General features: G+C 35.6%; 1 protein-coding gene across 1 annotated transcript in view; it reads right to left on the reverse strand.

The window, feature by feature from the left end:
* Positions 1–9,316: 9,316 nt before the first annotated feature.
* Positions 9,317–27,929, reverse strand: part of LOC123549411 (importin-4-like) — a 61,657-nt gene continuing 43,044 nt past the window's right edge. The window contains exons 15-25 of the mRNA XM_045337485.2: positions 27,007–27,130; positions 26,156–26,267; positions 23,664–23,854; positions 20,546–20,718; positions 16,983–17,176; positions 15,956–16,126; positions 14,911–15,119; positions 14,460–14,592; positions 12,622–12,726; positions 11,152–11,221; positions 9,317–10,684 (exon numbers count right to left, since the gene is read on the reverse strand). Of these exons, the coding sequence (XP_045193420.2) occupies positions 10,527–10,684; positions 11,152–11,221; positions 12,622–12,726; positions 14,460–14,592; positions 14,911–15,119; positions 15,956–16,126; positions 16,983–17,176; positions 20,546–20,718; positions 23,664–23,854; positions 26,156–26,267; positions 27,007–27,130 (1,640 nt within the window). The 3' untranslated portion in view covers positions 9,317–10,526. The remainder of the gene's footprint in view (positions 10,685–11,151; positions 11,222–12,621; positions 12,727–14,459; positions 14,593–14,910; positions 15,120–15,955; positions 16,127–16,982; positions 17,177–20,545; positions 20,719–23,663; positions 23,855–26,155; positions 26,268–27,006; positions 27,131–27,929) is intronic.

Genomic DNA, 27,929 nt, shown 5'->3' on the forward strand with positions numbered 1-27,929 from the left:
AGAGAAACACTTTGCAGCAGCAGTAATAATACGCCAATACAGTGCCAAATTCCATCGTTTCCTACCTTGTACAAGAGAGGTATATCAGTAGGTTCGCGTGGCGCTGAAATACTGTGAATTACGAAATATTATGAATCATAAACGAAACGATGTGTTTTTTGCCTGTTCGCCGAGGCAGAACTGAATAGCATTTTAATAATATTAAACCTTTCAGACTCAAACTTTAGTCCTACCAGTGGACATAGAAACATTAACGTATAGTGCCTGACTTTTGGCTAATGACTATTCTGTGCTGACTCGCTCTTGTACATTTCTTTGTGACAAAGCATTGTTTATGGCTTCAAAGTGAACGTATTATACTACGAATGGATAATTTTAACATAGATATAGCTATTTAAATGAACAGTCACCGTCATTAAATATGTCTTTCTCAAACGAAAACGACCAAACGACTTTTATTCTGAATTTCTTTGCATTTTTAAATAAAGTGAATAACAGACAGGCGGGAAAAGGTGATTTTATTCGGTAATGAAACCAAATATTTAAAATGAAAAAAAAAATTACCCAAAACAACTGCACCAAAGTCCGGGTTTGAACCGGGGTCGCTAAACTCGAAGTCCAGTCGTTAAACCTCTCGACCCGGCAGATATTCTATAAATAGTTTTCGTGCGAACGAATGTCCAGTATATATACATATAATTGGTGCAATTCCAATTGTCGAATTTTCAAAATATAAAGAATACAAAGTGTTATTTTTCTAGGGACCCAAAGTGGTCTAAAGGGTTTGCACACTCATTTAATAATTTCAAATTTAATTCAAACATGTGAGAGTGTGGGTTTGAATCTCACTGGAGTGAAGATATAGCATGCACATTTTTTTTACTACAATTTCTGCTTTTATTATTATCTATTAGTATTCCAGTGAACGACCGAGAAACCGAAAAGGTTCTAAACTGTCTCTTTAAAATATGAATTGAATATTTCACTGTAAAAGTTTACACTGAAACATACCTTTGCAGTATGTGCTGGGTTTTCTTTTCCTTCGCATTGGGGTCCGACTTCTGCACAATATTTACGTATAAAAATTTATTTCTTATCAAAGTTCTTTACTTTTTTCAGTAAAATTTCTAGATATTGCAGAAAATATAGACATTTAATTAAAGCCACATCCTATCTATTTGCTGGGCTAAATTTAGGCTCTACGGTCGCTTTACTGTAAACTTTAGTCAAAGTTTTATTTGTTTGAATTATTCTAATGAAATGCTAGTCAGTGCTGGTCATGGCGCATATTTGCTCTTGCCCGCAAAGTAAACCCCTACTTTCGGTCTCGGTCTGCTGTATACATGAAAACCGTCTCATTTCATGCAGAATGTATTCTAGCAGTGAAAACGCGTGATTAAAGCACTTGTTTTACACGAATTTGCACTAAAAATGGGAAAATTAGGATCTATTTACTTTGGACTTCTTTCGACTACACCACGGAAGCACATTTTCGACCTAATTACTGACCCTATTCCTAGAGTGTTTTCCAGTCCTTCTCCTCACTCTTGTACTGTGCTATGCAGCGTATCATTCACCCTTTTGTTTGCGTATGCCTAAAATAGCCAGCATTTAGAAATATCTACAATTTTGCAAGTTCATTATAATCACAATTTTCCCGCCATCTTTAAATAATTTTTGAAATGCTTTGCAGTAGGGAAAAAACTGAATATGCAGTCATGCAGTAATAAAGGACAGATAACAGCTTCCAAATTCCATCAGTTTCCTACCCTGGTACAAATAGAGAAAACCAATAAAAGTACTGTGTGCGTTTGCTTAAAATAGCTATTATTTTGCAACTTTGCAAATCCATTATGTTACAGTTTGTTTTGTACAAATATGCGTATTTTTATCAATAAAAGGGCAATAACTTTGAAGTTACGAAAGGGGTCCTGGCGAAATTGTGTGTACACTATCACATCATGGTGATCTATTTAAATGCAATTCATGTTTCACAGTTCTAAATCAAATATGTCACAAGTTACGCAATTTATGAAGCAGAAATATTTGCCATATTTATAGTACATTAATTTGTACCCTATATACATGCAGTTATCACTGAAACTTCTAAGGGCAATAACTCTAATGTTACTTGGGCAATCTGGCTGAAACTTGACGGGCTGCATTTTAGTAGTGAACATGTACTTGAAGATTTATTTAAACATTTCAAACCACTTCCTAGATACGGCTCAGGGCGGACGGACGGACGGACGGAAGGACGGACGAAAGGACAATGCCAAAACTACATCCCCGGGGATAATAAAAGTGTACATATAACTGCACGAAGGGCATTCAAAAAAAAACAACACAAATTAAAAAAAAAAGATTATAATATATTGTTAGTTTCTACAGTTGCTTAACAAAACGCTCCGTCGCAATTCCTACTACATCGTATATCTGATATTGTTCCAACTCTTGGTAACTCATGATAACTAGATACTAACTCGAAAATTCAAGGTACTAACCCAAAGTTTCGAGATAGTAACTCGAAATTTCGGGATAATAAGTCGAAATTTCGAGTTAAGTATCTCGAAATTTCGAGTTACTAAATAAAACGCACATGTCACTAATGCTTTTCCGTAGGAATGAGGAAGACTCGTTTACTAATCGGTTGCATTTTTGTAAAAGTGAAATAAATGAGATATTAGTGCGCGCGAAATAAAAATAGTATAACGTTTGAGATTCAGTACTGTATAGAAATTATAAACAAAATCAGAATTCTTAACGGTTTTTACAGGGTTTTCGCTTCCATTGTTATTTATCAGAATCGGATCAGTGCATAACAGAATAAATCACAGCTATATATGAACAAACAACTGTATTATTTTTACTGTTATTATATGTATCACAAGATTGCTATATGATATAATTGACTGATACATAGATTTAGCACTACTGGAAGTATATACCTTGAATATTCTATTGACACATTGATTCGAGTGCTTAATTTTAATTATCATGTTAGTCGAACATAATAATATCTTTTATTTCCTCCAATTCTGAAGAGCATAACATATATACATTGTAAATGTCAAATAAAAGCAACACAATTCTGAAAAGCATAATATATATATATATATATATATATATATATATATATATATATATATATATATATATATAGTGAATGTAAAACAAAAGTACAATATATGCATGTACCTCGAGAACTACCCATATATAAAATCACATTGTAGACAATTTTATACATGTTAGTTTAAGTCATTTTTAGATTAGAAGTTCAAGTTCAGATATAATAATGACTAATTATCTAAGCATCAAATGCACCTGGACTTAACTCGAAATCGAAAACATAAATCCAAGGTATTGAGCTTACGAAAACGACAATACCAATTAATAACCTAATCTCAGTCTAAGTGCGAAAGCGAAATATCTAGACACAGACAGATTATTAAGGTTTCATTATTATACGTATTTTCGCATTCTATATACACAAGGGGCAGGACGTGAATGGTCGCACACTTGGTTCAAGCGAGCGAAATGATTGCAAACTTACAAAACGGCGGATATTTTCTGAAATCATCGCGTGTTCGCTTGTTTTTTTTATCAGGTAAGTGGGTTTCTATGGTATTTTAAACTCTATGGATATGTGCATGCATCAGTTCTATGTCTACGTCACACTCGGTTTTGCGTTTCAGCGTTGTAGATATCGAATTCTCGAAGTTATTGAAGTTATAAAATGGTCATGTTCATGTTTTGATATTTGAGTTGCGTCGTTTCTTGCCGTTTTTTACATTATAGTGCTATACCCAAATAAATCTTGTTCAAGCTAGTTTTTGTTGCAAACTTGTACTTCAAGCAATTTCTGTTGCAAACTTTTTCTGAAAAAATTGTGTCCAACTATCAGAGAATGTTTATTGTGTAACTCGTGTACATTTCTTTTCTGTTTAGGGTCATACATTTTTATAGCATCAAATGGCCCTTTGATTTTTTGATATAACTGTTGAAAAAAACAACCTTATCATGTTTTCATGAAACCTGGAAGGATTAGGGTTAGTGTTCCTACATAATTTTAACATCTTCCCTGTTTACAGATTCAGCTGTCTAGGTTGCAAGCAAAAATAAAATTAAACTTTCGGAGACATTGTCTATAGGTACATTTTGTCTTTTGGATCTTGTCCAGCTATACACACTATACAGACAACGACTTTAACATGCAGTTGTTTTCTTTCAGATCTTTTCAGGTCTAGATGCTATGAACATCAGACGCTATTATAACCCGAGAGCATGAACATGAATCTTCATTAGTTGAACAAACTACGCTAACACGTATATCAGAAATAACCGTTAGGTGTTATTGATATCAAAGACGATTTATAAAATTTTGTAAGCCTATTCTTATTTTCTATTCCTATTCTGAACCAACAATTTTAGCAACCTAAAGTCAGATACATTTTTTGCGTAATATTATAGTACACACAAGCAATGTTGGTTACCAACCAGTAATGAAAAGTAAATTAATTGCACTACCATAATACAGAAGACATATAAGTAATTTGCTAGAGAAATGAATGGCAAGGACAAACTTCGAAATGCCGTTTACTTGCAAAATTTATTTTGATTGTTAGAAACAAAACAAAAGCGTCAAGTGCAACAGTGTATAATGTTGTATGTTTAGTTCTATATATTATTTTAATTTTGCATTACATTGCAATATATTACACAAATTACCAGTGTTACTTTTTATTGCAGAGACCACGAGTTTAACCGAAGGAAAGGAAGCGTATCAAAGTATGGAGGAACATTAGGAAAATTGAATGATATATCAAGAGGTGTTCGACCAGTTAAGTCACATTACAGAGTTGACGAGTCCACTAAGACTATATTTTGAGCGAACTCACAAATTAAAATACAGCGCAACAGTTACGCTGTACACAGTGGATTGAAATTGATAAACTATAACAAGAAAATGTTTGGCTGCGATGAAAAGCTGTTGAAGCATCAAAATTATCTTATCTGGATATCTTATCAACGGTAAATACAGGGTACTGTCCCTTGATGAAAGAAGACTAGTTTGACATGAATTAAAAACAACTTATTTTTACACATGTTGAATTCCACTCCTCAATTTTTGTATCACTTCCCTTTATTCAAATATTTTCTTATCTTTTTTTTTCATTAAAATAATATACTTATTAAAATTAATTCTAACACGATCTGCAGCAATTGCTATATAAACATATAGCGAAATCGCCTATACATGAATCTACGATAAAATATGGTTGGCTGTTACATTTCACCCCCTATGATTGTGGCATAAGAGATTCTACTTTTTGAAAGGATCCGAGATCTTACTGTGACTAAAGTGTGTAAGTGTGAAATGTTAAATGTCACTTCTATCATGTTCACAAGGTAAAAATTAACAAAGTTTGGCTCTTCCAGGGGCCGTAACTCTGGTACCTATTATTGGATCTGAAGGATTCACCATGGAATCCAAGATATATTGTTGCTTAAGATATTTTGCAAGTTTGTATCAAATCAAACTATAAATGAAGTCTCTATATTGCTGCAAAAGCTAAAATAGCAAATTTTGCCCTTTAAGGGGCCATAACTCTGAAACCCATGATGGTATCTGACCAGTTTTCGAAAGGAATCGATATATTATGCCAGTACAAGTTGTGTACAAGTTTGATTAAAATCCATTGCAAAATGTGGTCTCTATCGTGTTCACAAGCCAAAATAGCTAATTCTGGCCCTTTAAGGGGCCAGAACTCTGGAACCCACGATGGGATATGGCCAGTTTTCGAAAGGATCCGAGATATTATGCCAATACAAGTTGTGTGCAAGTTTGATTAAAACTAATTGCAAAATGTGGTCTCTTATCATATTCATAAGAAATTGTGAACAGACGACACACAAAATGCGATCACAAAAGCTCACCCCGTCACTACGGGACAGGTGAGCTAAAAATAGAAAGTCCAGGACCATAACTCCAGTGTGGTAAGAGTGGAATCCCAAGAACACCAGGTGCGCAATTTCATATGCTGTGTAACAATACCCTTTTGTTTTACCACTGCAAATCAAATACTAGTACTTTTTGAAATTCCTGCGACACAAACATGTATTCAATTCATACGTTTTTTACAATCAAGGGCCATAACTTTGGTCAGACAAAAATATCTAGAACAAAATCCCATACACCTTCATATGCTGAATAATATTCCTATGTTGTTTCATGACCCCAGGTCAAATTCTTTTTTAGATTTGTGCGGCACAACTTTTATGGGTTTTTTTATGCATATTTTTGACTAAATCAAGGGCCAGAACTCTGTCTGGCTGCTTGAGATCCAAATTAAAACCCTTGGTGCACAACTTCCTGTGCTGAATAACAATCCTAAGAGGTTTGATGACTCTGGATCAAATACTTTACGAGAAATGAACAACACAAATTCTGAGATTAGTGCTCACCCCAAAATTTGGGGGTGGGGAGGAGTGGGCACAAAAAAGGTAGGAAGAAAAGGGCAAAAAAAAGAATAACGAGAGAAGCAGTTTAATCTTTTTATCTTTAATGAAACTTCAAAACAATGATGGATTACATGCCAATCCCATAAGTGATTACATATGTTTAAAATTTAACAGAATATTGCAGATACCAACAGTTGCATGTCAAAATAATTCATAAACCTTCTTACAATCTCAAATCCAGAACTACCTTTTACATTCTTAGCTAATATTTGTTGTCAAAGTAGAATTAAATTAAACAAGAGCTCATAGAACACGAAATGCCCCCCTTGATGCATTCAGTAATTGCACAAGGAACAGAAATTATGTGGTAACTGTACACAAAGGTCTATTGTTCTGGGTCAATGTGACCTTGACCTTTCACCTATTGACCTCAAAATCAATAGGGGTCAACTGCTGGTCATGATTAACCTCCCTATCAACTTTCACAATTCTAGGCCAAAGCATTCTCAAGTTATCGTCCGGAAACGGTTTAACTGTTCTGGGTCACTGTGACCTTGACCTCTGGTCTCAAAATCAATCGGAGTCATCTGCTGGTCATGACCAACCTCACTATCAATTTTCATGATCCTAGGCCCAAGCGTTCTTAAGTAATTGTCTGGAAACTGTTTAACTGTTCCGGGTCACAGACCTTGACCTTTGACCTCAAAATTAATAGGGGTCATCTGCTGATCATGGTCAACTTCCCTATCAAGTTTTGTGATCCTAGGCCCAAGCATTCTCAAGTTATCGTCAAAAAACGGTTTAACTGTTCCGGTCACTGTGACCTTGACCTACTGACCTCAAAATCAATAGGGGTCATCTGCTGGTCATGATAAACCTCCTTATCAACTTTCATGATCCTAGGCCCAAGCATTCTTGAGTTATCATCCGGAAACTGTTTATCTGATCCACGTCACTGTGACCTTGACCTTTGACCTACTGATCTCAAAATCACTAGTAGTCATCTGCTGGTTATGACCAACCTCCCTATCAACTTTCATGATCCTAGGCCCAAGTGTTCTCGAGTTATCATCCAGAAACGGGTTGGTCTACATACCGACCGATATCTGCAAAACAATATACCCCTCCTTCTTTGAAGGGGGGCATAATAAATAATATAAACAAAAATTTTCTTTAAAAATTAGGTAACACCATTGGATGCATTAGTAAACATAGTGATAAAAATATCAATATCTGCATATTCATTATTCATTGGTACTGGGTCATAAAAGCTGAACAATGGGTCAGGTATTAATGGTAATTCTTTTCTGCAACAATATTCAACTCATAAAATTCAAGAACCAAACAAGACTTTCTACGCACATCCTTGCATTATGTTTAGGACAACAATATAAATACCAGGCATACATAAAAATGAATCTCAACTTAATTATTTTACTCCTGGCTCACAAAAACGTCCAAAACAAATTGCCATATCCAAAAACCAAAACAAACATGAATATTTTATTAAGGCATTAGAATGTGACACCAATAAAAACAAGAATTAAGTTCAAAACATTTTCAAGGAAGGCACTTTTATCAACATTTCTTCCGTTTCTTTGAACCCTAAGGCTGGAAATATGATTATCAGTGTCATATTTCAAAGAAATACAGAGGAGATCTTATTACAGATTTAAATACGAAATTTAAAAATGAAGAACACAACTCGAAAAATGCAAAGCTTGTCTCTAAGACGGCAGTTAATATATATTTTTTATTCAACAGGATCAGTACCATAATGGACTGTTTTAAGACATATTTGTATTACCAGGTTTAGAGAATTCCCACTAATATGCAAAAATGTGCTCATGTAAAATTTCAATCTCAATATAAGTTAACAAAGACACAAAACTCTCTAACATTTTCTTCACTTTATAAATATTTTATGGTGGTATATTGCACAACATTAAACTGTCAACTGAGAGGCAAAACATGGGTAAAATTATATTTTTGTTTGACCACCTTTTGCTTCTGAATTAACAATACTATATACAAAATTAGAATACTATATTATACACTGTACACTATCAATTTGATTTCACAACTCACAACTTCCTACTTATTATCTTGCAAGTCACCTGCCTCATCCAGACATAAATATATGGATGAAAATGACAAATCTTAGACAAATAGTCTTCGTATCTTTAATGGTGAAAATAATGAAAATTCGATGTGTGACCCTTGGATCTGGTTCTTGAAAGGTAACCCCAACCCTCATCATCACTGCCTTTGATAAGATATTACCCTCTAAACCATCTTGATTAACCCCCCTCTATAATATACATCCATAGCAACTGCATCTGAATATCATTTAGTATTTATTATATATTCAAAAATTCATCTTTTGAAACCATATCATTAGTAGTTAATAACAATACTGCATAGACAGTAAGTGCATCTTTTTAGTATGAAATTCCCATCACAAATTGTAAGAATATTACTTTGTTCATTTAGGAAGGGAACTTAACTATTTTCACACATATTAAACTCTTGTTACATGCAAGTAGTGGAAAAAAATGAAAATGCTTCGCATATGACAGGCTGAAAAAGTCTGGTAAATATTAATGTATCTAGACTTAATGGCGTGGTCACACTACACGTAGTTAATCGTAGTAAGGAATGATCGTAGCTGATCGTAGTTGATCGTACTAAGCGTAGTTACACGTAGATAATCGTAGTCAAACGTAGTAATGATCGTAGTTCGAACTTATGATTTGTCCGTAGTAAGCAAATAATTTTTCGACATGTTCAAAATCTGACTACGATTAACTACGATGTTTTGATCCTACTGTGACCGTAGTTTGAACGTAGTTGATCTTAGTTAAACGTACTTGATCGTACTTAACAGTAGTGTGTATCGTTTTTGATCGTAGTACAAGAAAAACACATCGACAGTACGGTTCAACTACGATCAACTAGGGCTCCACTACGGCTAAACTAAACTAGGGCTCCACTACGGCTAAACGCTTTTCCGTAGCTAAACGTAGTTGATCGTAATTTGTCGTAGTTGTTCGTACTTCGATCGTAGTATATACGTAGTGTAACGTAGTAACTCGTGGTAAGACGTAGTGATACCCTAGTTAACCCTACCCGATTTACTCGTTAGAACGTAGTTGTTGGTACTTACACGTACTTCAACGTACGACAAACTACGTTTAAAATGAACTACGACCAACTACGTGCGTGAACGTAAATGTGACCATTGCTTTAAACATAATTTGGAAAATTTACCACCCCCATCCCCATTAATGTTTATATTTCAAAACCTTGATTGAACAAAAAGCGGAAAAACAGAATGCATTTCAATATATTTTCTTTTCTTGGAAGAGCTGTCTAAAGCAGTTACAAAACTGTAAATGGAATGCAACAGCAACATACGCAAGTATTTTCAAACAAACTTGCAACAAATTATGATAATGAGTATCTTTTTAGACAGTCTTACATAAAAAAAATTCAAACTTAAAACAATTATACTGAAAAAACTCCTCAAATACCAACACCTCATCTCAGTAGAAGTTTAGTCACTGTATTTAATGCATTTTTAGGTATTTGTAATAAGCAATCCATTACTCTTAGCTTTGCAATTTCGTAAGCGGAAAACAACAATAACAGTTTATATAAAACATGCTCCTTAAAATCAAAACTGCAAAAAAATATTTGAACTTTTCTTGGATATAATATTTCTTTTTCAAAGCTCTGTTTCAATACTACAATCTAAGCAACAAAAGCAAGAAACAATCCATTGCAAAGCCCTTTGTCAATTCTTAGCATTCTTACTGGCCTATCTTTTAATTAAATGATATATATATTTTCAACCCAAGCTCCGTACCAAATTGCAGCTCACACTTAAACAGGCACTTTTAACATTAGCAGGTACCATTTACACAATATCCTTACATCAGGTGCCATTTACATATTGCAGATCATATATTGGAACACCATTTGCCCAGTCTGTAATCTGAAGGTACCATTTACAGAAAAATTCCTTAAATGTTGATCAGGTACCATTTACGAAATATCTATTCTCAAGAGGTACCATTCACACAATGTCCATTTACAGCTGCCAAGCAGATGTCAAGTTTGGAAGCTTGGTCTGGGTTTAAACTGCCACGCAAGTTAGTGAAATCTGTTGGATACTTTTGGGCAACATCCTTCACAAAGTCAACAACAAGTTTCTCACACTCTGAAAGACAGAATACATCACTTTTAACCCTTACCTCGCTAAACTTCTAAAATGGACTGGTCCATCATTCGCTTTGGACAATACCATTTATTATTCAAAGGAGTGTTCACTTCAGATTTACAGACTGAATAGCGAACAGTGCAGACCATGATCAGCCTGCACAGATGACGTCAGCAGGCAAAGGCCAGTCAGCTTTTTTTACTGATCCTTTTATTGAGTTACATAATAAAACTTTCTTTAAATAAAGGCAACATATTTGGGTCTCTTCATAATAAATGTTTACTGTATTTGAAAGGCCAAGGTCTTTTGTACCAACCAAATACGATACATTAAGATCAGATTCATTCAAATATTTCAACTTTATGCAGCCAAACCTGAGCAAAACGAAACTGGATCAAAATACAGAACATGTAGCTAAATGTAACTTTAATTCTTCAGATCTTGTTGCTTTTATCAACAGTTCCTACCTGGTTTAAATTTGTCAGTTCCTAGGCACCCAGCAGCAGCCTTCAGTATGTCTGGTATAGCTGCCACAACCTGAAATGTCACATTATGTTTTACTTGCCTATGTTTCTTTAACCTGTGTAACTTACTTTCCATATGAGAGAGGAACAGGACATTACCAAAAAAAAATTCTCCATCAACTTGTATTCTAAATATTAACCTTTACCCTGCTAAGTTTCTAAAATGGACCGGTCCATCACTGAGTTTGGGCAGTACCACTATTCAAAGGGGTGTTCACTGAAAATTTACTGACTGAACAGCAAACAGTGCAGACCAAGATCAACCTGCCTGGTCGCAAAGGCAAAATCACTTGCCACCAGCAGGCTAAAGGTTAACAAGCGCTTATAGATTTACAGTTGTGTAAGACATTTGTATATGGTAAAGTTCAACATTTCTATCATTACCCGTGCATTTTCTGCCATATACACATATACAGATGTGTAAAATATTTCTTTCAGTGTTTCTATACAGCTACAATGTCAGTGTTCACGAAAGACCCTGAAAATTCACAGGACAGTCGGTCTGGTAAACATGATTTTTTTTACAGGACTGGATAATATTTTACCAGACCAAATTCTTTTATAATAAATTTGATATCTGATCATTAAAACTGATATCTATACATAGTCTGTATAGACAGCATTACACAAATTACATCCCTTAAGTTTATTTCCGCATATAAATTGAAACAGATTTCAGACATTAAATTTTCAGGCTGTAAAAAGTCTCCCTGTACTTGGGTTCAGTGTTGTTATATTTTCTGGTCCTTTGGGACCATGGAGTCCATTCAACATATGTGTAATAGAGTCCCGCTTAAGCCGTTGCTAGGGGGCGTGAGAGGTGTTGCACATTTCATTTCCTCTCGTGAACAGACTCAGTCAAAACAAGCCTGCTGTTATTCTTTTTGGTTGCATTCTTTGCTCCCAAAGGATCTTTTTACCTATTTTATTCATATTTATTTGCTTTATCATCGCCACAAGTCTGTTGTTTGCATCGAGTCACGTTGATGTACAGATGACCTCGGAATTTCTGGAAATTCCTGTCTGGTTCCCGCGTACATAAATCGAGCACCATCCACGATTAGTACGCATCCAATGATAACGCGTGTTCTTAGAATTGTCGTGACGTCGTGAGGGGTTTCCACTGTTTCTATTTTAAGTACCAAGGAAAAGAGCGCTCACTAAAATATAGTTTGACATCAATTTCTCGGGATTCAATGTTACAATTTAATGATGATATTCAAACTTTCGCGAAATCATGGAGGACTTTCTTCTTATTTTAACAGATTGACCTGCAATTTTTATCGGACACTCGGTCCTGTGAACTTAATATATCATGGCGGACCAGATCAAAATTTACCAGATATGTCTGACGGCTTTCGCGACCTCTGCAATGTATCTTTATATTATCGAGTTCTACATATTTATAGGTACCTGTGTATTTCCAGCTGTATACAGTTGTGTAAGGCATTTGTAAACTGTCATGTTCTCTTCCTGGTCCTCTTTCAATGGCAGACACTTTATAACAACTGGAACAACCTGCCATAAAATACAACATTTTCTAAAGTTCTCAGATTTACTATTTCACATACCATCTTCAGATGAAAGACTAATGTAAAGTTTACCTTAGCACTAATTCACATCAGTGCTGTTTATATCTTATTTACCATTATTCCATTTACTAAATGTGATCCATTTATAGATCTTTTCATGTTTAGATTTCCCAGTTCAAACTCAATCAATACTAAAAATATAAAATAAACAAGAGCTGTCCGTAAGACAGCCAAGCTCGACTATTCGAAATATTGTCCCAGAAACAGGAAAATATTACCCAAAAAGGTTAAATATCAAAAGAGTTTTAAGTTCAAAAGGGGGAATAATTTGACCAAAATGCATATCAGTTATGGGACTTGCTGCTATCAACTAGTTTTATAACCCCGAAGGCACATGTGAAGTTTCAATTCAATATCTGCATTAGTTTTTGAGATAGAAACTTGCATGTAAAACTTTAACCAGAATTTTCAAAGTCCAAAAGGGGGCATAATTTGCCCAAAATACATGCCAGAGTTATGGGACTTGATCCAGTGAGGTAAGTAATTGATCTAGAAAAAGAAAAAATAAGTTTCAAATCTATATGCCTTTTAGAAATAGCTGTATGTACTTGCACGCAAAACTTTAACCACAATTTGCCAAGTCCAAAAGGGGGCATAATTTGGCCAAAATGAAGGTCAGAGTTATGGGACTTGCTGCTATCAACTAGTTTTATAACCCCGAAGACACATGTGAAGTTTCAAATCAATATCTGCATTAGTTTTGGAAATAATAACTTGCATGTAAAACTTTAACCAAAATTTTCTAAGTCTAAAAGGGGGCATAATTTGCTCAAAAAACATGTCAGAGTTATGGGTCTTGATCCAGTGAGGTTGGTAATTGATCTAGAAGAAGAAAAAGTAAGTTTCAAATCTATATGCCTTTTAGAAATAGCTGTATGTACTTGCACGCAAAACTTTAAACCAGAATTTTCTAAGTCCAAAAGGGGGCATAATTTGGCCAAAATGAAAGTCAGAGATATGGGACTTGCTGCTATCAACTAGTTTTATAACCCCGAAGACACATGTGAAGTTTCAAATCAATATCTGCATTAGTTTTGGAGATAGTAACTTGCATGTAAAACTTTAACCAAAATAACTTGCATGTAAAACTTTAACCAAAATTTTCTAAGTCCAAAAGGGGGCATAATTTGCTCAAAATACATGTCAGAGTTATGGGACTTGACCCAGAGAGGTTGGTAATTGACCTAGAAAAGGAAAAAATAAGTTTCAAAGCTATATGCCTTTAATTGATGGCTGTATGTACTTGCATGCAAAAACTTAACCAAGGTGTGACGCCGACGCCGATGCCGATGCCAGGGTGAGTAGAATAGCTAGACTATTCTTTGAATAGTCAAGCTAATAAAATCGGCTAATCTGAAATACTAAACATTCTGAATTTTAAACAAATGGAACACCATCTGTTACCCACCAAATTTCCAGTATAAAGTGAAGATAACATGAGCTGTCCTTAGACAGCCAATGCTCGACTATTCGAATAGTTGTTTAGAAGCAAGAAGTCCAAAAGGGGGTATAATTTGGCCAAAATCCTAGTCAGAATTATGGATTTGATGTTATTGACTAGTTTTATAACCCTGATGACACATGTGAAGTATCAAATCAATATCTGCATTAGTTTTGGAGATAGTGCTGTTTTTGCATCATAAAAGCTTGTATACTCACCACATCTAAGGGGACAGATTTATGACCCGCCATGATCATCCTGCATACAGCAGCACATACATTGTCTATTACACGTGTGTTTTTCTCCTTGTTTAGTATCTCAAATAACACCTTCAGCACTTCTGGGATTTTTCTGAAAATTTCAAATAATACATGATAATACACAACTTAAAATGCCTCATCTGTGTAACTGTTGTCCCTATGTCACCAATTTCTCAAAGAAAAACCAGTTTTAACTCAATTTGACATTTTGCTCTATAGTATTAACTTTTAATATGCATTCTGCATTTACATTCTCCTGTTATATGACCTTTCTTCGTCTTAACACCATAAATACCAAGCCATCAGTCACTGGTCTCTTAAATTTGCAATTTCAATAATTTACCAAGGTAAATCAACAGGAATCAAAATGCTTAGTTAAAGTAAATGTAGCAATACACATGATACGCACCCTTGTATTTTCTGACCACAGTTAGCGGCCAGTACACCCAGGGAGTATACAGAGTTACTTCGCACCTCGTCGTCTTGTTCTCGTACCATCTTCATAAATACTGGATATAGCGTGTCAGCATACATACTGACGGCAGGTCCTACGGCTTCTATAGTCTCACCTAGAGTCCCCACTGCAAATGATTTCTCTGCAGTGGAACTTGTCTGTCTCTGGAAAGGCAAAGCCAACATAATTATCATATACTGAAGTTACATGTATATATTACCAAGGTCAGCCTATTACAGTGGTAGTAACTTCTGAATTTTCTTTTTCTTTTTTGTTTTGATTTAGAGTCACACAGACGCAATTTGGGTCATATGACAACTTTTCCAGCTTTTGATGGTGAAGGAAGACCCCAGGTGCCCCTCCGGGCATTATTCCAGGTATGAGCAGGCACCTGGGTAGAACCACAGACCTTCCATAAGCCAGCTCGATCACTTCCTCACATGAATGTGAGATCTGAACCTACATCAATGAGGGGCAAGTGATTGCAAGTCAGCAACTTTACCAGGGAGCCCCATGCATTTTTTCAAATCATTGTTATATTCACAGTATTGCCTTTTGAATCTTTCTATAACTTAGTTGATCCCACTTTAAAGATTTTCTAACTCAGATTGCAAGTAAATATAACATTCATCTATGTAGACTGTAACTTTTTATGTGAAAATTTTCAAGCAAACTGTCAAATAAATTTAAAACCAAATACACTGGTAACATGAGACACAAAAAAAAATCATAAAATACCCACACAGGTATCACTCAAAAGTTCAACAAAAGAAACACTTTAGAACTATTCAGATAAATGAAACCTGGCTCCATACATCACAATGTTTGTTTTTTTTATATTTACAATACAGTTTAAAAGTACTACTTTTGTTTAAAATATACGATCAACTTTGTTTAGTGGAGCTAAAAAGCCTGATCCATAGTAATGAATTTTAAGGTTTCACTGTTATCTATCTTTGCAATAAACATGCTGTAATTATCAAATCTTACTTTTACATACCATTCTCTTAAGTAGATCAGGCAGGAAGCCTCCGAGGAATCCTAGGAAGTGTTCTCCACCAATCAGCTTGGCCATGACTGGTATTACATCACCGGCAGATTCTATCAACATGCCGTCGAACTCGGCCTGCTCATCCTCATCATCTTCCTCTTCTGCTTCCTGACATGCTACCTGTTTCAACAACAAAGCATGATCACTGTAAATCAGGTGATTTTCATGAAGGTTTCATTTAGTGATTTTGTGGTTAGCAGCCTCACTCGCACTGTTAAGAATTTGCGAAATGCAAGTGTTTTAGGAAATGGTGCAGATTAATATTCACCAATATTTTGAATTTGGGAAAGGCATTATACAGCTGAAACTCAATATCTTTAACTCGCTTATTTCAAAATTCAGGCTAACTCTAAGACATTTTCAAAACCCTTCCTGAAAAACATGCACAAAATATCATTTTAAGTAGAATTTCAGTTATCTCGAAGTAAAACAGTTGATCCCTTGAAATCCGAGATTCTGACTTTCAACTGTATATGAATATAAGTGAAAATATAACTATTATGTATATTACCCAATCAACAGTCCCGACTTGTAACAAATGTTGCATCATGTATACAACAGAGTAACAAAATCTTATGTGACAAAACCTTTTCTGTTTAAAAGAAATGTGTAATGCAAGTTGAACAACAACAAGCAGTAGAACATTAAGATGGCTTTGCTTAGACATGACCATAAATTCTAGAAGCAGTCAACCCATATGAAGTTGCTAAGACCACTGTGGGCATGATACCTTGAGTGTCCTTGGATCAAAGCACTAAAATACTCAGCAACCGTTATATCAGTTGCATATATTGCATCGTACAAGAACGTAACACTGTGTAAAGGGACATTTACACTGATAAAAATCTTATGTACCCAAAATGCCAAGTGGTAGAACATATGGGTTTAGCGCACCTTCAATTTTGTTGAAGCCTACAATTCAATATGTAGATGTTTTTCTGCAGTAAAGCAACATTGTACATAATCTTAAACTTACCTTGTGGATGAAGATAAGTTTCATCTTGGTGAGAATCTGGTCTGTGGCATCAGGTACCTGTAGAACAGGTTGACCTACTTTCTCTAGAAGGTCATGTATCACATCTACTGTTGCCATGACAACCTCTCTGTCATCATCATCAGCAATGATGGACAAAAATCGGGGTACCAATGTGTTCAGCATGGCACATAATGCTGAAAAGGATATGGAACGAAATCAATGTCTAGGACTGAATGATAATCTTAAGTTTTATCTGTACGCCAATCATCTACTTCTCTTATCTGCTAAATTGTGTATCAGGGAAATCAGATAAGTGGGCATAACTTTCATATCATAATAGAGTTTAGGTCATTTCTGCTTGTACTGGATTAGACAACACTGCACTATTGATATGTTTTGTTAATACCAATGGAGAAAAACTTAAGTGCTAACATAGTTGAAACTCGGTATCTCAAATTCCAAGGGATCGAGCGTTTCACTTCCACTTAATAACAACAGCTGTCAGTGGACAGCACGCTCGACTATTCTCAGTGCTTGATAGTATAATATAAGCAATGAGTAAAACTTTATCATTACAATAAGCATATTCTAAGTCGAAAAGGGGCCATAATTCAGTCAAAATGCTTGATAGAGTTGCCTCCTCCTTTTTACAGACTGGGGTCATGATGGTAAACAAGTAGGCAAAATATGAAAGCAATATCTCAATGGACTTTGAAAATATTTGGGGTGGTACGCAAACTTTAACATTTGTGTGATGCTCACGCTAACGCCGGGGCGAGTAGGATAGCTTCCCTATTCTTCGAATAGTCGAGCTAAAAATTTAACTTAAAATGATGCTTGATATACTGCTTTTTTTTGGGGGGGGGGGGGGCGAGGAATTGAAAATGTCTTTGAGATAGCCCGAATTTTAGAGGAGTTTGAGATATCAGTTCAACTACATGGTTCTTCATAACAAGAGGGCCATGATGGCCCTATATTGCTCACCTGTTATCATTGCACTTGAGGACAAGAAGGTCCTCAGTAAAATATCAAAGTCCAAAGGACAGGAACAACAAAGGGAAGAAATTTAACCAAAAAGAAAAAATAAATTCTTACAAGGTATAGATATGTCAAAATACACCTAAAAATTGGAGGTACCATCCATGTTGTACCACAGAAAAGTGGTCTCGGTTTTTCCCTATGGCCAATAATAAAAAAGTTACTAAAAATAAGCTATTTATAGTAACGTAAAAGGGAAGTAATTAAAAATAAATATTGTAAGTGAACAAAAGAAGGATCTGCCAAAAAAATCTGTTGACATAAATGAAATTTCAGATCAGTATCTTCATTAGTTATGGAGATATACCCATTTTAATTTGAAATAAAGGGAGGTAATTTGATATAAAACCAGTCCATAGTTATCTACCCTGATTGTCTCTGTCCAACTAATAACAATAATGAAATTTCAAATAAGTCCTATAAGTACTTACTGATATAAATCCATTTTGATTACAACAGGGGAGGTAATCAGATATAAAATAAGTCTGGAACCTACGATTGGATCTGATTTGTCATGGAATCCAAGATTTATTATTGCTGAAGATATTTTGGAAGTTTGTATCAAATAAAACCATAAATGAAGTCTCTATATGGCTGCAAAAGCCAAAACAGCTAATTTTGGACCTTTAAGGGGCCATAACTCTGGAACCCATGAAGGAATCTGGCCAGTTGAAAAAAGGAAGCAAGATCTTGTGGTGATACAAGTTGTGTGCAAGTTTGGTTAAAATCAAATCATAAATGAAGCTGCTATTGTGCAGACAAGGTCAAAATAGCTAATTTTGGCCCTTTCAGGGGCCATAACTCTGGAACCCATTGTGGGATCTGGCCGGATCAGGAAAGGAACCGAGATCTTATGGTGACAAGTTTGATTAAATTCAAATCATAAATGAAGCTGCTATTGTGCAGACAAGGTCAAAATAGCTAATTTTGGCCCTTTCAGGGGCCATCACTCTGGAACCCATAATGGAATCTCGCCAGTTCAAGAAAGGAACCAAGATTTTATGGTGATACAAGTTGTGTGCAAGTTTGGTTAAATTCAAATCATAAATGAAGCTGCTATTGTGCAGACAAGGTCAAAATAGCTAATTCTGGCCCTTTAAGGGGCCATAACTCTGGAACCCATAATGGAATCCAGCCAGTTCAAGAAAGGAACCAAGATCTCGTGGTGATACAAGTTGTGTGCCAGTTTGGTAAAAATCAAATCATAAATAAAGCTGCTATTGTGCAGACAAGGTCAAAATAGCTAATTTTGGCCCTTTCAGGGGCCATAACTCTGGAACCCATAATGGGATCTGGCCAGTTCAAGAAAGGAACTGTGACCTTATGGTAATACAAGTTGTGTGCAAGTTTGGTTAAAATAAAATCATAAATGAAACCACTATCGTGCAGACAAGGAATTGTTGATGCACGGACGCACGGATGGACGGACTGACGAAGGGTGATCACAAAAGCTCACTTTGTCACTATGTGACAGGTGAGCTAAGTAGAGCTATCACTAAAGGTGATGAATGTACCCCCAGCATGCACTGACACAGTACATTGCAATTTGACGCACACAAGATTGCATAATTATGTGGACTGTATGTATATAGACTGTATGTATACAGTATAGTAACAAAAAACAAAGTCCCATAACTATGCAGAATATTTATCTAAAAGAATGTAACATGCACCATGCACAACTACTGTTGTTACTGATCACTTGTGTGAAGTTTCATTAAATTGTGTCAAGGGGATGAGGAGAGATGGTGCGCACAAGATTGTGTCTATGTATATAGTATAGTAACAAAAAAAACAAAGCCCCATAACTCTGCAAATTTTTTTTCTGAAAGAACCTAACATGCCCCATACACAACTACTGTTGTAACTGATCACTTGTGTGAAGTTTCATTAAATTGTGTCAAGGGGATGAGGAGAGATGGTGTGCACAAGATTGTGTCTATGTATATATACAAAAAAAACAAAGTCCCATAACTCTGCAAAATTTTTTTTCTAAAAGAACCTAACATGCCCCATGCACAACTACTGTTGGTACTGATCACTTGTGTGAAGTTTCATTAAATTGTGTCAAAGGGATGAGGAGAGATGGTGCGCACAAGATTGTGTCTATGTATATAGTATAGTAACAAAAAACAAAGTCCCATAACTCTGCAATTTTTTTTCTAAAAGAACCTAACATGCCCCATGCACAACTATTGTTGGTACTGATCACTTGTGTGAAGTTTCATTAAATTCTGTCAAGGGGATAAGGAGAGATGGTGCGCACAAGATTGCGTCTACGGACAGACGGCCAGACAGACAGACAACCTGAAACCAGTATACCCCCCCTTACAACTTTTTTGTCGGGGGGTACAAAAAGCAAGGGTTACACTTGCTGAAAAAAATCTGAGCCTGTTAAAGTTCAAGTTCTACTTATGGAAACTGCCTTGGTTTTAATAAACCACTTTCATGAAATTGTAGCAAATGACCCTTGTGTAGACCTCACTAAAAGGGTCACTATACAACACAAGTTACTATGAACTTACCAACTTGAGAGGGACCATTATCTCCACTTGATGGTATCTTGTTTACTTCATGTACACAGATACAGAATTGTCCCAGGGCCGATACTGTCCCTTTCTTCACTCGGGATGCTGGGTAATCTAAAAGGGCAAGTAACTCTTGGTAACTCTCCTCCAAGTAAGGTAAGAAGGCTGCCCTGAAATAAGTTGGAAAATTTTGTTACTATTTCTAGAAGAAATTTTTTAGACCATATTTTTACCACCAATGCTAAGCATGGATGGGGTTGCAAATGAATTAATTATACTGCATTTGTTTTATTGTTAAATATATATTCTAACATGACCCCATTTGTTTCCCTATTGAACAAAGAAAGCTGAAAATTGTGTGTTCATTTTTCAGACGTCACAATTATATGTAACAGCCTCAGATGGTATAGCAGCCCACTGGAAAAGAAACCAACAGAAGACAGGCAAATATTTGATGGTTATCATCAAGGATGTACATAATATTCCTTGATGATGTGTTAGAAATGAAATATTATATCTCAGTGATTTGTTTGTGAATAAAATCATTGTCGTTCAGATAGAGTATTAATATATCACTCGGGCTGCACTCTCGTGATATAATTTCTTCTCATCTCAACTCCAAACAATGATTTTATTCAGCGACAAATCACAAAATGAGGTATCCCGTAATTATGCTAATTAAATTCATTACTATGATCCTAATCCAGATACTGAGCAGCTAACATTTACAAATTAAACAAGCAAATTCGATGAATTGGTATCCCCTGCCGAAAGGGTTTGTGGTCGGGAATGGCAAAAAAATATATCCGGCAAAAAGTTAAGGATGTTACTAAGAAGCAAATAATTTCATTTGTCAAAATCAATTTAACAGAAAATGAATGGTTAGGGCAGGGGCAGCGGGGGTGACTGGGTGAGGGTACAAAACATCGATTATTGTCATTGATCATCGATGTTGATTATAAATATTGAAATATGGATGGAAAATTAAAAAATGAAAAAAAAACAAGAAACGCGGCAATGCCACGAAACCAGGTTTTCAACACTTTTCATAAGAATAAACAAGAGTGCCAGAATGTCACAATATACGCCCGTCACAGCAAATTTCTTTACTCTAGCACCTGTATTTGCAGATGTAATTTTAATATTGTGGTTGTTTAGTAATCATTGTAATTCTTTTGTTTTTCTAAGTCCACAAAAAAACTCCTTACCAGGTAGAGATACCTTAAAATACACCAAAAATTAGAAAGTAACAACTATGTTGTACCACAGAAAAGTGGTCTTGGTTTTTCCCTACGGTCAATTATAAAAAAGTTACAAAATAAGTTATTTATAGTAACAACTAGGGGAAGTTAATCTTAAAAAAAAAAAAAAAAAAAAAAAAAAAAAAATACAAAAAAAAAAATTGTAAGTCCACACAGAAATCCTTACCAGGTAGAGACTGGTCAAAATACACCTCAAAATTGGATGTAACATGCATGTTGTACTACAGAAAAGTGGTCTCGATTTTTCCCTACGTCTAGTAATGAAAAAGTTACAATATAAGCTATTTATAGTAACAACAAAGGGAAGTAATTCTAAAGAAGGGAACTGCGCAAGACACTTCGTCTCATGATGGTGTATAATTGTGCCAAGTTACATTAAAATCCCTCTATGCATGAAGAAGATATGCTCCGGACAAAGTTTTCATACTTGTATTCTTTGACCTCTAAGTGTGACCTTGACCTTAGACCTAGGGACCTGGTTCTTGCGCATGACACTCCGTCTCATGATGGTGAACAATTGTGCCAACTTTCATCAAAATCCCTCCATGCATGTAGAAGATATGCTAACCCTAACCCTAACCCTATTTTTAGTAACAATGACCTTGACCTTGATCCCAGAAACCCCAAAATCAATCCCAAGCTACAACTTTATATAAGTTTTCTATACACCAAGTTTCATCATGATAGCTCATTCCTAAGTTAAGTTATTGACCGGAAACCCTTTTTCTATTTTAAGTAACAGTGACCTTGACCTTGACCCCAGAAACCCCAAAATCAATCCCAGCCTTTGTCTTGATATAAGCTACATACATACTAAGTTTTATTCAAATATCTTTACCGAAACAAAAGTTATTGACCGGAAACACCAGTTTGACGCCGCCGCCGCCGCCCGCCCGACCGACCGACATCTACCCCAATCTAATAACTCAGGTTTTCGTTGAAAACCTGGTTAAAAAAAAAAGGGGGGGAAGAGGTTGGTCGGGGGAGGGGGTGTGACGAAAGCAAGGTGGTGACCAGGTGTGCGTACACAACTTCACATGTTTATAATAAATGTTCACGGAAAAGAATGAAAGAAGTTTTATGAAATTCTACCAATTGGTTGGTTTGTTATGTACAAATCTGTAGATTTTCAAATAATTAAAGGGCAATAACTCTTAGGAAAATTGACCAATTGAAAAAAAAAAATGACAGACATCATCAAAGTATGTTGATTCATATTTATTTTAAGTTTCATGAAATTCTACCAGCTTGTTACTGAGAAATGGCTGCAGACGTGGATTTTTCAGTAAATAAAGGGCAATAACTCTAAGGGAAATTGACCAATCCAAAAAAAAACTTGATGGACATCACTGCAGTAAGTTGGTTCATATTTATTTCAAGTTTCATGAAATTCCACCTGCTAGTTACTGAGAAATGGCTGCGGACGGACATTTTTGGGCATTTTTCATTAAATCAAGGGCAATAACTCTAAGGGAAATCGACCAATCCAAAATGCACGGACGTGACAACGCCATTTCAATACCCCCCTCCCAATTTCATCGGCGGGGGATAATAACAACACAGCATGAAATTAACAAAGGTGCACAATTTCTTGTTGTTCAATGATTTTGTATAACACATGATGTCATTACAAAAGTCATTACAAAAGTATTTTACAGTTCCAAAAAAAGTTACCTTGTGATTGTAATATCAACCTGTTTTCGCCATTGCTTAAGTAAAGACTTAATTATGTCTCTGACTGCATACACGCACCGGTGCCGTATAGAATATTGGAAGGCACATTGTTTTAGACTTATTATGAGGTCAACTGTGCAATTGTATTTTTGTTTTTTAGTGTTGGGACTGATATTTACCCAGCATTTACAGCAATTTCCCCCATGGCTACAGCAGTATCCTCTTTCTCCTCCATGTAGGCATTCTCTACACTGATTCCAGCTATATCCGAGGTATCACCCTCAGCCTCAGCCTCCTCTGCCTCAATATCTACCTCGTCATCAAACTCGGCATCGTCAAACAGGAAACTACTCTCTTCCTTTATATGAGCCTGTATCACACGAAAAAAAGTTGAACTAAATACTGTAATTTATTACAAACTCATTTTTATCTTTTGTAAAGTTTCAATGGAAACGTCAACATTTTCCTAAGCTGGCGTCGGAATTTTACATCTCTTAATTATTTGAATGTGTGCCTTTGTGTCAATATTTTTATTTTATGTCAGTTTTGTGCATTTTATACAGGTCATGGAACAAAACTCATATTTATTTATTTAATATTAAAAGGTTTAGATATGTATGTAACAAACTGTTAGCTTTGCAAGGCACTATTTCTTGAGTGGAATAATATTAAGTTCCTAGTCTCTCAATATTTCTGCTGCAGAACTTGCGCATATTTATTGTTATGAAGCCAAAACCCTGTAACTATTGTGAATTCCATTAACCAATAGGACATGAAATTTAATGGTTTCAACCAAAAAGACATTACCTTGTGGATTTCAACCCTTGGAAGATAATCTGAAGAGAATTTCACGTTTGTTGACAATGAAATGTACCAAAATTGGTCTTCCACAAATATTCACAAATTCACAGCTTTACTTAATTACTCCTGAATCTACCTTTTGAGGAGTGCTGCCTCGAAAACAGCATATTTAAAACAATTCTCATGACACAACACTGTATCAACGTAACAAAACTTTTCATTTCAGAGACAGGAAGTGAATATCCTGCTATTTCTGATGAAATTTCAATTATCAAAGGACAAAGCTCAAAAAGAATTTCTGTCCTTAAGGACGTATGCTAGAATTTGGTGCGAAAATTTTCCCAATAACAGAATTTCATAAAACTTTGGATATTGAAGGACAATCATCTAAGAAACAAAAAAATGCAATAAAAATCATAGGTCACCGGTATCGAAAAAGAGTTATCTGCCCTTGAAAACGGCATTTCCTCCAAAAATGCTGTTTTCAAGGGCTGATAACTCTTTTTCGAATCCGGTGACCTATGATTTTTATTGCATTTTTTTGTTTCTTAGATGATTGTCCTTCAATATCCAAAGTTTAAAGAAATTCTGTTATTGGAAAAATTTTCACCCATCTCATATACAGGGAATTCTAGCGTACGCCTTTAAGGCAAAGAGAATACAAAACAGTGTAGCAAACTAATCTGAACGTCCATGAAAAAAAGTTTCCACATATATCTTCAGAGCTCCAGATAAGCTTTTGGTAGTATTGGGTATTTACCCATCACTTTTTTTCTAAATTGGGTATTGGAAATCTGAACTGGGTTTTTGAAATCTGAATTGGGTAAAAATAGTATTATTACAAAGGCTTTTCAGAAGTAATTGGGTATTTGCTAAAACCAATTGGGTATTTCACCAGTCTCGCACAAACAATCGAGTAATTTTTTTCTTGCGGCTAAATTGTACTGGATGAAACATGCATTTATCATTTAGCAGGTTTGACTATTTTCCTACATGCATGTAAAGAAGGTAAACAAGGGTATTTTAACTTAGAGTTCTAATTATTTGTAATTTTAATCATTTAATGATATATATTTTTTTCTCCAATTCTTTAATGTTTTCTGAGAAACTTTCGTTCCATCGTATTTTTGGCACTTTAAATGCAGTCGGAGATCAATTAATCCACAATATGAATATCGCGAACGATGTATTCACGCAATATGTGCTCTCCCGTAAGATGTTGGCTAGTATCAGTGGCACTTCACTTTCACAAACCGATAAACTGTCTTTGCTGAACAACAAAAATCCTTCTGTTTTGTTTGTGCTGCAACAATGTTTTTCTGCTAAGTAGTCAGTTTATCTGCGTTTTTTTTTTTGTTTACACCAAATAACACTGATGATTGGATGGTCCTGTGCTTTTTACGATAAATAGATACCTGTTTTGCCATAACGTATAACCAGTCTGTTGTCTAGAGTTAGTGTTGTACCCATTCTATATGGAAAATGAGATACGAAAGTGATTTTTAACAAATTTGGTATTAGGAATTCTAATTGCGTTTCAGTATGCACACTGTATGAATTCAATTGGGTTTTCTGCAACTTTGAGTAAATACGCAGCTTATCTGGAGCTCTGTATCTTGTGATTTCCTCCTTTTTATCAGAAATGGCCCAATTTCAGCAAGTCCAAATATTTTGCAGTAAGAAAATTTCTACCCAAGCTTGCTTTTTGTTTATACTGTGTCAGTGATTCTTTCAGTCTAAAAACATAATTTGTTTTTAAATATACTGGCCACAGAAAGAAAATAGAGCCTATTTTGCATGCAGGATACATTCAAACAGAATTTAATTGAGACTGCTGAAAAACTGTGTATGATACATGTTAAATACAAACCTTAACTCCCTCAGCAGATCTCAGTGACAGCAGCATGAAGTGCATCATTGTCTGCAGGTATTCACCGATGTGCGCTTTCAGCAGTGTCGAAAGTGCCGCAAACAGACCATAGCTAAAATATAGTATAATGTTTAAATATCTGAATCCCAGAAAACAGTATATGTCTCAAAGAAACAGTTTGAAGTTGAAACCAGACTAACTGAACTTCTAATCCGTTTTATTTTTGTTCAGTTTAACGTCACATGGACACAATTATTGGTCATATGACATTCTTCCAGCTTTCCGTGGTGGAGGACGACCCTGGGTGTCGCTCCAAGCAATACTTTTGTCATGGACAAGAACCTGATAAAAAACCACCCACCTTCCGCATGCCGGCTGGATGGCTTCATCGCATTAAAGAATTCTACACGGGAAGCAAGGTTTCAAACCCATAGTAGTGGGGGCAAGTGATTAAAAGTTAGCGCCCTTTACCACTTGACCATAAAATTAACTTCTTAAACACTTTCAAATGAATCAATCAGTATAAATTATACAGTGCCCTCTACATGTAGAAAATAACTACCGAATGGTCTAACTATAAAATACAATATTTGTTGATTCACGAGTGTTTCATTCAGTTGAAATTATTAAATAACTTTATCTTTGCTGTATTAATAACATTTCTGAAGTAAGTTTTGTTCTTTGTAGGAAATTATAAGAATGGTAAGGGGCCAGTGGTCTTTTAGTTTGATTATAGACAGAGATTTCCGAGGACACTGCAAACAGCTTGTACATTAGTTATTACATTAAACTGCTTTAATTTCTCTACGTTATGCTACCTATTTATTAACAATACTATAAACATTTTTTACATGCATCTCCTTTGGTCTGGGTCCTCGGCTGTATTGAGCAGGTTCAACCCAAACTGAATACTCTCCTTGGTGAGAGGCTGAAACATCTCCGCACCCACACATCGAGCCAACACACCCAGAGTATCTGAAAAGCAAGAAATGTGTATACTACAGAGATAGTTATGCTATACATTGAAAGTTATGGTGGATAGTAGGGTGGTAAAATCAAGTGTCTGACTTGCCCAGTTTGTCCAACTGCCCACATGGAGAAGTAGAATTTCACAATATTTCACTATATACATTGGCTATTACAACATGGTGTTCTAGCTGCAGAAGGTAATGAGCAAGCACTATATATATACCACCACACTTTTACAATTCACAACTTTAGGTGAAGTACCTATGGATCAAACTTATGACTCCTGTTTTAGCAGTCTTCCAAATTTCTTTAGCTCTTGAGGATTGCAAAGATGATGGTCAAGTATGCTTCATATAGCACTTGGAAGACTGGATCCGATAAAGTTACTCTCCTTTACCATTTTACTATTAATCTATTTCCTTCTAGTGACAAATATATGAGCCGTGCCATGGGAAAACCAACATAGTGGCTTTGCGACCAGCATGGATCCAGACCAGCCTGCGCATCCGCGCAGTCTTGTCAGGATCCATGCTGTTCGCTAACGGTTTCTCTAATTGCAATAGGCTTTGAAAGCAAACAGCATGGATCCTGACCAGACTGCGCGGATGCGCAGGCTGGTCTGGATCCATGCTGGTCGCAAACCCACTATGTTGGTTTTCTCATGGCGCGGCTCATATGACCCAATGTGTTTTCTATTGATTAACAAATTGGACCAGGGCCTTTACTATTGGGAAGTGTTTAAGTCTGGAGATGTAAGATACTTTTTATCAAAATTTTACATTTAAGAAAAAGCTGGTCAGTATTA

The sequence above is a fragment of the Mercenaria mercenaria genome, chromosome 6 (assembly GCF_021730395.1).
Source record: "Mercenaria mercenaria strain notata chromosome 6, MADL_Memer_1, whole genome shotgun sequence".
Classification (NCBI taxonomy): Eukaryota; Metazoa; Mollusca; class Bivalvia; order Venerida; family Veneridae; genus Mercenaria; species Mercenaria mercenaria.